Source organism: Belonocnema kinseyi, chromosome 8 (assembly GCF_010883055.1).
Source record: "Belonocnema kinseyi isolate 2016_QV_RU_SX_M_011 chromosome 8, B_treatae_v1, whole genome shotgun sequence".
In the NCBI taxonomy this organism is placed as follows: domain Eukaryota; kingdom Metazoa; phylum Arthropoda; class Insecta; order Hymenoptera; family Cynipidae; genus Belonocnema; species Belonocnema kinseyi.
Genome location: NC_046664.1, coordinates 47138167 through 47152885, shown reverse-complemented (window position 1 = coordinate 47152885; position 14719 = coordinate 47138167). Strand labels below are relative to the sequence as shown.

The 14719-nt window shown below is 24.3% G+C and overlaps 1 protein-coding gene across 8 annotated transcripts in view; it reads right to left on the bottom strand.

Moving 5' to 3' along the window:
- The window catches only part of LOC117177668 (MLX-interacting protein-like), an 84967-nt gene that overhangs the window by 9126 nt on the left and 61122 nt on the right, over positions 1-14719 (bottom strand). For all 8 annotated transcript variants that reach the window (XM_033368486.1, XM_033368490.1, XM_033368489.1 and 5 more), the window contains 2 exons: positions 14370-14517; positions 7326-7534 (listed from right to left, as the gene is read on the bottom strand). In XM_033368486.1, coding sequence (XP_033224377.1) covers positions 7326-7534; positions 14370-14517 — 357 coding nt within the window. The remainder of the gene's footprint in view (positions 1-7325; positions 7535-14369; positions 14518-14719) is intronic.

The following is a 14719-nucleotide window of genomic DNA, read 5'->3' as shown; positions in this document are numbered from 1 at the left end:
ATGATACTTTAATATCAAAAAATTGAAAGAAAGAAAAAAATATTTCAAAAATGTTAAATATCCATGTGATGAGTGGGTCGCGTTTCCAGATGTCTACCCTACAGAGACTTTTTTTATTTCCTAAATTATTTTCACATGAAGCACCACATCGAGTTGGCAATTTGGGATCAGAGTTTTTAAATTTCCGAGAATTTAAGTTCAGGTTGTTTAACCGAGAATATGAGAAAATTTAGGAGATTTTAATGAATTTAAGAATTTATGATTTTTAACAATATTTTTATTGTTCAGGTCATATCAAGGGTTGAATATAAATTATTTTCTAGTTCAGACATATTCAGGAATTTAAAATATGCAAAGCAGTAGCTTATTATTTATTAAAAATTCTCTGATTCTTTGACTAATTTTTCATTTCAAATCATTAATATTCAAATACCAGCCTTTTAATCTTATGATATTTTTACCATCGAATATTTTATAAGCGGAATAAAACAGTGTTTCATACACAAATTTTCAAATGTATTAATTTATTTCAAACAAAAATAACATTTGTTTCCACATTAAAATATAAGACTTTAACAAAATACTAGAAGTTTCAATAAAATAATTGAATTTGTAACATAATAGTTGAATATTCAACCTAAAAAGACAAACTGCCAACGAAAAAGTGTCATAATTTATATTTTAATCAAAAAAGAATGAAATTTATACAACAAAAGAAAAAATTTTTAAATCAAAAAGACGAATTTCCAACAAATAAAGATTTTTCACTCAAAACCTAAATAAAAGATTATCTAAATTATTGAACCTTCAAACTAGAAAACAATTTTTCTGAAAAAAATAAATTTTCAAACAAAAAATATGACTGTTCAACAAAAAGATAATTCACCACGAAACTGATGCATTTTTACGCAAAAAAAAAAGAAATTTAAAACTAAAAAAATTATTTTTCACAACAAAAAACGAGAGATTTTAACCAAAAAATTATCAATATTAACAAAATGCAAAAGTCACATTTTCTATTTAAAAACCAATTCCAAACAAAAAAAAAGAAGCATTTTCCACTAAGCAGTTAAATTTTCAACCAGACATAAGCCTTCAATAAAAAAAATTCAGAATGTAATTTAACTTTGAACCAAGTAGTTAAATTTTCAATTATAAAAGATTAATTTTCAACAAGGTAATTAAACTTTTAACCAACGAGATAACTTTTCAACTTAAAGTATAAATCTTTAACAAAAAATTGATTTCTTAACATTGCGAGCCAACCAAATGTTTTAAACAAATTAGTTGAATTATCAAGCAAAGAAGAACGATTTTTAGCCAAAAAGTTGCATTTTAATACAAAAAATGAAATTTCTTCTATGACGGATGAAGTTTTAAATCAAAAAGATAAATTTTCAAAAAAATAGTTGAATTTTTTGTTGAACAAGATTTTAGTCGAGTTTTCAGGATCAAACTATGCATTTTTTAACAAGAAATCATTTTCTACCAAAAAATTGAATTTGCAATAAAAAAAAAAAGCATTTTTAGCCAAAAAGGATGACTTTTTTAACAAAATTGTTGAATTCTCTAGCAAATAGTTGCATTTTTATCCAAAAATATAAAATTTATCTTGAAGCAGAAGAGTTTTTTATTACAAAAAAAGTTGAGTTTTCAGCCAAAAAAGATTCCAGTTAACTCAGTGACATCAAAAAGTGAATTTTTATAACAAAAAAATAAGTTTCTAGGAAAAAAATTTAATTTTCAATCCAAAAAGACGAATTTTTTCAACCAAAAAGGATGAATTTTTAACAAAATAGTTAAATTTTTGACCAAATAGTTGTATTTTTATCCAAAAAATATCAATTTCGTACTAAAAAATATGAATTTGTACTAAAAAACCATTTTTTTATAAGTGCTACTTTCATCCAGAAAATATTTCAGCTCATTTTTCAACACGAAAATATAAATTTTAAACAAAAAGTAAATTTTCTACGAAATAGTTAAGTCTTCAAGAAAATAGTATAATAGCTTAATTTCTAACCAAACAGTTGCACTTTTGTCAAAAAGCGATTAAGTTTCTGCTAAAGCAGATAAACTTTAAAATAAAAAAGACAAACTTAAAAAAAGAGTTGAATTTTCAACCAAAAAGTTAACGAAAAAATTGAATTTTCTACTAATTAAAATAAATTCTGAGATTCTCATAAATTCTCAGAATTTCTCGGTTATATTACCGGTAATATTCTCATTCTCGTTACCGTTCTTAAAGTAATATAACTTTTGGGTCTAATCCTAAATTTTTATAATTATACAAAATGTTTTTTTTTGTAAATCATTTTTTTGTTCTTTTTTCATAATTGTTAAAATGTAGGACCAGACCCACCTTTCCTAGTGCTTCTTATTTATTATCCCAAATTTGCAACTAGATGCGGCGCTTCGTGTAAAAATAAGTGGGGAAATAAAAAAAGTGACGGTAAGGAAGGAATCTGGTCACGTGACCCACTCGTCACATGACCTTAAAATGATTCAAATTTTCCCTAAAACTTTTAATAAATCCTCCAGATTGAATTTTCATCCAAGGAGATTAATTTTCTACCAAAAAGCAAGGAATATGCTACAAAATAGTTTCATTTTTCTGGGAGGAACCTAATTTTTAACTACAAAAATTAACTTTGAAATAAAAAAAAGAACAATTTTTCAACAAAATATTACAATTATCCGCTAAAACAGATCAATTTTAATGAAACAGATGCCTTCTTAACCAAAAAATACGCAATTTCTACCAAAACAAATGAAGTTTCAAACCAAAAGGACGAATATTATATAAAAAAGTGTAATTTTTAACCAAGAAAGATGCAAGTTCAACAAAAACAGATTCATTTTTTAATTAAATGGACAGATTTCCCAAAAAAAAAATTTTGTAATTTTATCCAAAAAAATTACAATTGGACTTTTTAGCAACAAAATATGAATTAAAGATACATTCAATAGATATCATACACTTCAAGAAATATAAAATATTCTTTTAAATTGAATTTATATATACAAAATACATAAATGATACATTAAAATCCAAATATTGAAAGAAAGGAAAGAATTATTTCAAAAAATTTGTAATAGCTCATAAAATTATTACAATTATCTATTAAACTTTTAATGAATCCTCCAGAATAAATAAATGGACTTAAAATCTTCCAAATTATTGTTTAACAATCTCACAAATCTTTTAGAATATTCTCTTAAAATTAAAATTTTAGAAATAAAGAATAATTATTTTATTTCCTATCATTCTTAATCATTTTTTTATACTTTTAAAACCTTTCAAACTCTTTAAATATCTTATAATTTTCTTGTCGAAACCTCGAAAAATGTAAATTTTATTAAAGAATTCTGTTTATTATTTTCATGTTATATGTTATTTTTAAAATTCTTTCGAAACTTCTAAATATCTCTTAAAATGATTCGATTTTTTCCTGCAATTTTTAATAAAACCTGTAATATTTTAAAAAGAATGCCTTTAAATGTTTCAGCTTACTTTTTCCACAATTTTGGATGTCTGTTTAAATCTTTTTAAATATACTTCTAAAATTAATGACGGGATTTGTACGAAAGTCGAATTTTCTATTCGAAAATATGAATTTTCAATCAAAATTTAGATTTTTAATTCAAGAAAATAGTCTAATTTTCAACCAAATAGTTGAATATAAATATTTACATGACGTTTCCGCCAAGAAGAATAATCTTTCACCAAAAAACAAGGCTTTTTAATCAAATTTATGATTTTTCAACCAAATTAACTTTTAACTAAAGAAGATTGAATTTTCATCGAATAAGATTAATTTTCTACAAAAAAACAACAAAATTTCTACAAAATAGTTAAATATTTACAAGAAGAACTTAATTTTGAACTAAAAAAAATTAAATTTGAAACAGAAAATGAACCATTTTTCAACAAAATATTACAATTCTCGACCATAAATTTTCAAACCAAAAAGACGAATATTACATTTAAAAAAGTATAATTTTTAACCAAGAAAGATGAAAGTTCTACAAAAATAGATTAATTTTTAAATGATTGAACTTTTATTCAAACAAATTTCAATTATTCAAGGTGAATTAAAAAAAATGAATTTAACACAACTTGAAAAAACTTCATTGAATTCAGTAAATTTGAACTAAGCTTAGAAAAAAATCAAGGTAATTCAAAGAATTTAATTGATAGACTTCAGGATCAATTAAATGAAAACTTTTAAAAATTCAAAAAATTCACTGAATTAAGTAGAATTAAGTGATTTTAGAAGGACTCAAGTAAATTCAGAAAATTGAAAAGAATTTCAAAGAAATTGAAATTCATGAAAATATTAAAATCCCTTCAAATGAAACCCCTTGAAATTATTTAATTCTCTTGAAAACCCCTGGGAATCTTTTACAGTGCCCTCAAATATTTCAAATCCTTTGAAATCCCATTATATTATTGAAATCAATAAAAAAAGTTCTTTTTAATCTTTTAAAATAATCCAAATTATTTTAAAATCCTTTGCATTGCTTTGATATTTTGTAAAGCTCTTGAAACTGCCAAGGAATTTGAAAAAATACATTAAAATATTTCAAATCCGTTAATCATCGTATCAACTGATCCTAAGGATCAATTAAATTAAACTTTTAAAAATTAAAAAAAAATCCAATGAATTAAGTGGAAAAGATTAAAATTAGATAATTTAAAGTAAATTAACAAACTTCCAGTGAATTCATACATTTCAAGAAAATTCCAAATAAATTTCATGAATAAATTCTGTAAAATCCACTGAAATATTATAAAATTCAGTGATATTCTATGATGATATTTTCTTAAATCATGGCAAATTTATTAAATTACACTGCGAGTTTTAAAATCCCTTGAAATCATTGAAAAATATCCTGAGAAGTTCTAGAAAATTCCTGATCCTATAATAGTTCAAAAGCTTTAAAATCACTTCAAATTAATGAAATTAATTCTAAAAATCCTTGGAATCTTTTAAAATTCCCTAAAACACTTTAAATTAAAAGCTCCTGAAAATGCCTTAGAAGTTTTAAAAATACCCTAGAATCTACAAAGTTGCTTAAAATTATTGAAATCTATTAAAAATTTCTCTTAACCTTCATACATAACCAGAAATATTTCAAAGAATTTTTAACCAAATAGTTGAATTTTCAACTAAAGAAGATAAATTTTTAACCATACATGGAATAGTTCCATTTTCAGTTTAAAAAATTAATTTAAATTAAAAAAAGAGAATTTTGAACAAAAATGACGAGTCATCAACCAAACGATAAATTTTTGAAAAATTAGTTTCACTTTCAACTGATTAGTTGCATTTTTAATAAAAAAGATGAATTCTCAAAGAAAAATGTGTAATATTTTGTACATGAACCAAAAATGATTTTAATTTTAAACCAAACGCAGTTGAATTAAACCAAAATAGTCGAAGTTTCAACAAAATAGTAGAATCCTCAAACAATACAGATTAATTTTCAACGAACCTGTTATTTTTTAACCAAAAAAAGTTGACATTTTTACAATACGAGATCAATTTTGGAATCAAAAAGGATAATTTACAACAAAAAAGTTTTTTTTTCAACAAAAGTTGAATTTTCAGGACAAAAAATTTTCAGTCAATAAAGAAATAAAATTTATCCAAAATATTGAACTTTTATGCCAAAAAGTCGAATTTTCTATCAGTCAGTTGAATTTTGAACAAAAAAGTTAAGTTTTAACACAATAGTTTAATTTTTTACCAAAATAGATTAATTTTAATCCCAAAAATACGAATTTTCAAAAACAAAGTTGAATATTCAAGAGAAGGCCCCTACGCTGGAATTTGCAAAATCTCTCTGGAACGAAATATGTTGTTTTTTTGGAAAACATTAAGCGATACTTTTTTTTCCAATTTGCAAGAAAAAAATAAATAAAAGAGATGGAGTTTTCAAAAAAATATTTTGTATTATTTTCTTCAAATTTAGAAAATATGAAAAAAAAATTATTTTCTGGAAATCCCCACCTTTTTAGTTCATCTAAATATTTTTGATGTTTCTACTAATACCAGAAAGGCATATTATCAGCATCATGCGGGCTAAACCATTTTGGAGGCCGGAAGAATTTTATTTTCCTAAAAATGTAATTTTTGTATTTTTCTCGCAACTGTCAATGTTTTCAAGAAAACATAGAATATCCAATTGTAAGAAAAAAAGAATTCTCCTGGCTACAAAAGATATTAGGAAGCCTCAAATTTCTAAGATATCTTCATTATAAAAATACAAGTTTAAGAAAAATTGTCAAACAACGTAATGGTGGGTTTTTTGAGAAAATCGATTAAAAATTTTTTTTATTATGAGAAAATTCGCCTTATCAACTGTGTAATAACTACTACTATCAATTACGTACTAGTTTTCCCTATGCATTAAAATGTAGGTTTAGAATTGTGTAGGAACATTCTTTAAAAAAAAGAGGTTCAAGTATGAAAAAAAATTTTCATCATCCTGTTGAATTTCCAAACCAAAAATACGAGCTTTATACAAAACATTTGAATTATCAACTAGGTAGATTAATTGTTAAACTTGAAAGGATCAACTTTAAACCAAAAATGGAATAGTATAATGTTCATTAAAAAATAATAATTTTCAATTAAAAAACGAATTTTGTGCAAACAATTTGAATTTTCCACAGAAAAATATTAGTTTTTTTTACAAAAAAAAGTTCGTTTTCAACCAAAAAGTTAAATTTTTAGTTACACAAATAAATTTTCAACTTAAGAAGATTAATTTTCAACAAAAATGCAATAGTTTTTATATTTTAACCGAAAAACATTTTAATTGAAAATTAAAAACAAGTAAATTTCACTAATAAACACGAATTTTCAACAAAACAGTTGAAACCTCGACTAAAACAGATTAATATTCAACCAAACAGTCGCATTGTTAACCAAAAAATTAATTTTTAATAAAAAGAGACGAATTTCCAACAAATTATATAAATTTTCAACAACAGTCATATTTACAACCAAAACGATTAATTTTCTACCAAAACAGACGAATTTTTAACAAAATACATTAATATTCTACTAAAAAAGATGCATTTTCAACGAAAGATTAATTGGTTAAATTTTCATTATTAAAAATTAGTTTACGAGCAAAAACGAAACGAATTTTCAATAAAATAGTTCAATCTTCATCTAAATAATAGAATTTCAAAAAAAGTATTTCAACTTTCCACCAAGTAGTTGAATTTTCTATCAGATTGTTGAATTTTTTAGTGAAAAATAACTATTTTCTACGAAACAGTTGAAGTTTAAAAAAAAGATCATTTTTACCTGTTGTTGTCCTTGAGATTGTACTGTAGGTGCTGAATGCATGGACTGAATTGTGATGGGAGTAGAGATGTGATGAGTGCTGCTGTTTACTTGTGAAGGCGAATTAGATGGAGGCAACATTGGCAAAATGTGTTTGACCCCAGACGATTGACTTGCTCCAGGAACAATTTTTTCATTGCCAGAGCTCACAGTGTAGATACCAGACGCATCTGCATCAAAAGTAAATATTCTTTAAGAGCAAAGCATAAAACTGCAAAATAAATGAATTTTCAAATAAAAAGAATTAATCTTCAACTGAAATAATTCAATTTTAAACCAAAAAGATAAGTTTTTAACTAAAATGATTAATATTAACCGGTATGCTTGAATGTTCAACCAAAAAGATGAATTTTTGAACAATAAGATTAATTTTCCACCAAAAATACCATTTGTCAGTAAAATACATAAATTTTTAACGAACCAGTTGAATTTTCAATTAAAGAAGACAAATATTGAATCAAATAATAGAATTTTGAATTAAGAAAAAAAGAATGTTCAACAAAGAATGTAATAGTTATATTTTTAGATTAAAAAATTAATTTTAAAAATTCTCGGCAAAAAATGTCTTTCCAATCGAAGTAAAAAAAGTTTTCAAACAAATGGCTTAGTTTTAAAAGAAATAAACAAATTTTTATAAAAATGATAAAGCTTCAACCAAAAACTTAGTTTTTAACGAAAGAGTTTATCTTTCGACCAAATAATCTTATTTCCAACCTTGAATATCATTTTCAACTAAAATGATAAATATTTCACTGGAATACGTGCATTTTTATACATTGAAAAGAAATTTTAAATAAGAAGATTAAGTTTCAAAGAAAAAGATAATTTTGCACATTAAAATTGATTTTTCCAAAAAATACGTGAATTTTCAGTGAAATAGTTGAATTTTCAATTGAAACGAATTTTTAGTTTGAGAAATTAATTTTCAACCAAACTGATGAATTTTCGACGAATTTTCAAACAAATAGTTAAATTCTTAGTTAAAAAAATGATTTGTAACAAAAGAGTTAACTTGTAACCGAACGTAGTTGAGTTTTCCACACACACAAAATTCGCAACGAACAATGAAACAACATTTTCTATTATAATTTAGAATAATTGTAAAAACTATTTTAAATAATTTTTTTTTTAATTTTGAAAAGGGAACTTATAAATTGTCTTTAATTCTGACTTGAGACAGGAATTTTTTAAATTTCTTTCTTCTAAAACCGAATTATAATTCGTGAAAGAAAATTCCGTTTCTTGTCAAAAATTTCCAGTTCTAAGTGAAATTTTCTTTATTTACGTAAACACCCTGCTCTAAAATTGAAACTACAATTATTTTCTAAAATTTTTCAGCCAATAAAGAAAAAACTTTTCATCCTAACTATTAAATTTCCAAAAATAGAATAGTTAAATTTTCAGCAAAAAATAATAGTTTTTAATTACAAAACGAATTTTGCGTTAAGAATTTGAATTTTCTACCGGAAAATATCAGTTTTTTATTTTTAAAAACAGTTATTTTTCAACCAAAATGTTACACTTTTAGTGAAAAATGTAATAGTTTTGCTTTTTTAACCGAAAATTTTTTCAGAAGTTTTGTGGTTCGATTCCCAATGGAGTGAAGATGGAGTAGGATCTTTTTTTTTCAAGAAATAATTTTAATTTACAAATATTATTTTCCATCTAGTCTTATTCAGACTTTAAGCATTTTCCGTTATTGAAGATTCTTAACTTGATCGATATTGTATAGATTTTCTGCCTTCATGGTTTGGAGGGTTGATCTACTGTCGGTAAGGTACAATCTCTGATGATATAGCAGATAAATTTAAAAATTTTGTAACGAAATTTTTTTTATTATGATTCAAAAACAGATGAATTTAAATAATAAGGACGAATTTTCAACAAATTACATAAATTTTTAATAAGATAGTCATATTTTAAACTAAAACGATTCATTTTCAACCAAAACAGACGAATTTGTAACAAAAGACATTAAGATTCTACCAAAAATGATGCATTTTCAACCAAAAGTGAATTAGTTAAATTTTTATTTTAAAAAATTAGTTTACGAACTAAAACGAAACAAATTTTCAACAAAATAGTTCAATTTTCATTCAAAGAAATGAATTTTCAAGAAAGTCGTTCAACTTTCTACAAAATAGTTGAATTTTCTATGTGATTGTTGATTTTTTTAGCTAAGAATAACAAATTTCTATGCAATAGTAGAAATTTCAACAAAAAAGATATTTTTCAATCGAAAAATATTTAATTTATAACCAGATAGTTGTATTTCAATAAAAATAGATTAAATTTCCGCAAAAAGAAAGAAATTTTCAACAAAACATAAAAAATTTTAATTAAATCAAATTTTGTAATCATGAAAAGAAAATATTAATCACATTGTTGAATTTTCAAGCCAAAAAGCCAAATGTTCAATAAAACAGTTGAATTTTCTATTAAAAAAGACGATTTTTCTACAAAATTGTGAAATTATAGCCTAAAATTACTTATTTTATTTAGGTACAGATTGTTGTAAAATATTATAAAAATAATTGTTAAAATAATTATTCTTTTTATTACGGTTTCAATTAAAAGTTATCTATATTGCTAAACATCGTGAATGAAAAATGCATAAAATTAAGAAAATTTTCGATACTTCTCGATATTTCAATCGCCAAAGTAATGAGAATTATAATAATAAAATGTTTGCCAACAACAACATAAGGTTAAAGAACAATTATTTACAATAACACTTTTGTGATATTGTAAGTACACTTATCTGTGAATATCGTATTGATAAAAAAATTTCTTTAATTTTTCGATGCAAATTGCCTAACATCTTTGAAACATCGTTAATGTAAAATTCACACAATTTTAAATAAATGATTCTTAATACAATCTATTTGTAATACTAAATTTTCAATTTTATTCTACCCTAAAGCGAATAACTTGCATCAAAATTCTCAACAACGACAACAAAAAATATATAAATGTAATATTTTATTCATAAAAACACAAATAATAATTATTTAATAATATTAATATCATTTTTTAATTTTAAAAGCTTTGGGGTCAAACAATTAATGTGGAATTCAGTTTCGAATGCATAATAATTCCTCATTTAAAATTCTGCAATTTTTTACCTGTTGAATTTCAAACCTTATTGACTGTCACTTTTTTTTAAATATGGCAAATTTGTACACTTCTTTAAAGAATCAGTTTTCACTTTTGTTTATATTTAGTTTCATTTATTTCTTACATTTTACAGTATCAATTTAAGGCTTAGGATAATTTAGGTATAGAAATTCTAAATGGTTGAAGCATTTAAAATTATTACCTTACATACACATTTAAGAATTTTAGATGGGTTGAAACTGATTTTCAGGGTGGCCATTTTAATCAGCGAAATAAGTTCCCGATCATTTCCCGGTTCGCAAACATTTTTCACGGTCCATGAGATTTAAAAAATGGAATACTAAAGCTAAAAAGATTTCGACTTGAGGTGATAAAAACTGAGCTGCAAATGAAAGCACTCAAAGTGGAACTGTTAAATTTTGAACTTTTAAAATTGAAATTTAAAAGTTTTTGATTAAAAAATGTTGTATTCAAATGATCAATAATTTACGCGTATGAAATTGAAGATACTAACATTTATCAATATAAAAAAATATAAATCCACGTTATAATTTTCAATCCTCTAAATGAAAAAATCAATCAATGAACTTTAAAATTTTCAAGATTATATAATTTTAAGGAATTTTAAGCTAGAACCATCATATATTGAAAAATTGAAATAATTTAAACTGAACACTTCTTAAATTAGAAATTCAATTATTTTCTTTTTCAATAGTTTAAGCATCCTTGGAAAGGTTCAAAATTTTATTTCAAAATCTTGAGTAATTTGTAGGCGAAATTATTTTTAAGAATTTTGAAAGGCTTCAAAAGAATAAGAACATTTTCTTAAAATTCCTTGGAAAATTAAAAATCATTTTTCATTTAAAATTATTTTTAGAGAATATTTAAAAAGTTCTTCAAAGATTTAAAAATAATTTGCAAAAAAGATTATAGAAGATTTAAAGAAAAGTTGATAAAATTTGCATGATAATTTTTAATCTGTTTAAAACTCCTAAATATCTCTTAAAATTACTCAAATTTTTTCTACAAATCTTAATTTGTCAATTATACATAAAAATTTCACTTACAAAGTAAACATTCTTCGAAATTTTAACGATTCCAGGTTTTCTCTGTCGAACAATTCAGTAAAAGATTCTTTACTTTTAAATATTTGGTTTCAATTTATTGGCCTTAAATAAAAATGCAAATATTGCTAAATATTCAATAATTCATTTTTTTTTTATTTAAAATTTTCAAATTGAATGGGTTAAAAATTGAATATTTTAAACTAGAACAATATTTTTAATTTAATAAAATCCTCTAATTAAGAATATATTATTATGAAGTTATTTTTAAGTTGAAAATAGTTTATTAAATTTCAGTCACACGCTCACATTTTTTTAATGAGTAAGACTTTCAAATTGAAACCGTTTAAGTTTTAACGTTAAAATCTGAAAATATTTCAATTTTGAACGTGTTTAAAATCGTTTTGTCAAATCGTTTTTGTTCACTTTTTATTACTTAAAGTAAAGATAAAGTAAAAAAATGTTATTTATTTATTAAATAAAAATGTTTTTTATCAAAAAATTTCAACATCAAAGGTTTTTATTTTCAAAAATAATTCAAAAACATAAAAATTCAACTAATTATTTTTAAACTGTTTGAAATCGAACGTGGAAAGATTTTTCTTCTACAAATTTGTAAAATTCCCGGTTTAAAGAAATTCCCGGTCATTTCCCGGTTTCCCGGTCCAGCGGCCACCCTGATTTTGTTTTAAATCTGAATCGTTCAAAACTCAGAACAATTTGAAATCAAAAGTGCCAAAAAGATATGAACCATTTTCAATTTAAAACGTTAAAAATGGAATAATTTCCAATGATTCAATTGACTTCCAACATTAATTGTTTAAATTCGATTATTTTCTAGAATCGGGAATTTTGCAGTATCGGATATTTTATAATCTGGCAATTTTCTGTCGGAAATTTCATTATTTGGACATTTTAAAATTCGACAATACTATAAATTGTCGGGAATTTTATTATTAGGGATATTTTCAAACTCAATAATATTATAAATTGTTCAAGAATTTTATTATTCAAGAATTTTTCAGTGTCGGGAATTTCGCAGTATCGGATATTTTATAATTCGGAAATTTTCTGTCGGAAATTTTAATATTTGTGAACTTTCAAATTCGGTAATATTATAAACTATCGCATTTTATTATTAGTAAATTTTCATATTCGCTGAAATTAGGGATGTTTCAGGAATTTTTCAAGTCGGGATTTTTATATTTCAAAAATTTTATAGGACTGAAAAATCCCGGAAAAAATTCGCGAATTGAAAATTTACCGAATAATACATTTTCCGAATAATAAAATTCCTGATCAGCTTATAATATTACCGAATTTAAAAATTCCCAAATAATAAATATATTAAGTAGAAAATTCCCGAACATTCTTGAATTTAAACATTCGATTTTTTTATTCATAAAATTAATTACATTATTACAATGAAAATTTTATCAAAATTATTTTTTTGTTTAATTGTATATATTTTGGAATTTTATAATTCAGAAATTTTCTAGTTCAGGTATAATTCGGAAATTTACTGCTGGGAATTTTATTATTCGGGAATTTTGAATTCGGCAATATTATAAGCTTTCGGGAATTTTATTATTTAGTAATTTTCCTATTAGGTTGTATTATAAACTGTTAGACGGGAATATTTTTAAACCACAATTTAAAATTTACTAAACTAAATTTATACTAACTAAACTAACTAACCAACTAAATGTAATTTAGTTTAAGTTTAATTTAAACTTCAAATATTTTATTTTTCGGGATCTTTCAGTCGTCCCTTTTAATTCTAAGAAATTCTAAGTACTTGAAATAAAAAATGATTTAATTTTATAATTTTGAACTTTTATATTTTGTAGCTGTCCAATAAATTAAACTTTAAATATAAAAGCTTTAAGTTTTACGGACTGAAAAGAATTTTTTTTAGTTCTATGCCTGCAGTAAAAATGTATTGAGTTCTCTTAAGGGCATCTGACACAGCTGGATACCTATATTACCGACCTCACTTTATCAGTTCACTGAATGTTTTTTTGAACCTAAGAACTTTTTTTGTAAATAAAATATCGAGCTGAAACTTTGGAAAATCCATTAGAGTACAATAAAGTACATTTAGGTACTGCATTTTGGTAGGAACTTCACTGAAAATTATTTTATCTTTTTTCTGAACCTCAACATTTTTTGAATGTTCGAACTTTTTTTATACATAAAATATTGGTATCAAACTTTGAGAAAGGCAAGAGCCGAAAGAAAACTACGTTTAAGTACAAATCTTAATAATAAAAGATGTATAAAAAAATATTTTAACTACCAATTCCATCAGCATCAGCCGGTAAGGTTGTACACGAAAATACGAATCCTCTAGAGCCTCGTCTAGTGGCCGCCAGGGTTCGTATTTTCGTGCACAACGTTACCGGCTGATGCCGATGGAATTGATAGTTGAAATATATATTTTTTACATCTTTTATTATTAAGCTTTGTACTTAAACGTAGTTTTCTTTCGACTCTTGCATTTCTCAAAGTTTGAGACCGATATTTTATGTATAAAAAAAGTTCGAACGTTCAAAAATTTTGAGGTTCAGAAAAAAGATGAAATAATTTTCAGTGAAGTTCCTACCAAAATGCAGTACCTATACGTACTTTATTGTACTCTAATACATTTCCCAAAGTTTCAGCTGGATATTTTATTCACAAAAAAAGTTCTTAGGTTCAAAAAAACATTCAGTGAACTGAAAAAGTGAGGTCGGTAATATAGGTATTTAGCTGTGTCACATGCCCTTAATTCATTCCGAATTTAAGAGGAAAAAAGTGAAAGTTTCCCGAAGGAAAAACTTACTGTTTGTGAGTAAATGTGCGAGTAGTACGTTGTTGTTCACACTTATGGCTGGATCGCTCACTGCGGAAACAAGAGGCGGTGGATGAACTCTTGCAGGTACCAAGGATGAACTACTTCGAGACCTACTTCGCACTTTCATTTGATTGTACTACAAAAAAATTTTTATTCATCAGTTTTTAAACAAATTAATATAAATTAGCAATATTCAGGGTGTCTAGCGATCAGACAATTTGACTTAAGGGGATATTGAAAAGTTGTACAAATTAAACTTTTTTCTTGGTATTTAAATAAAATCTGACATAATAAACATTTTTCAATGTCCTTGGGATCACTTTAAAGTTAAATTTCTA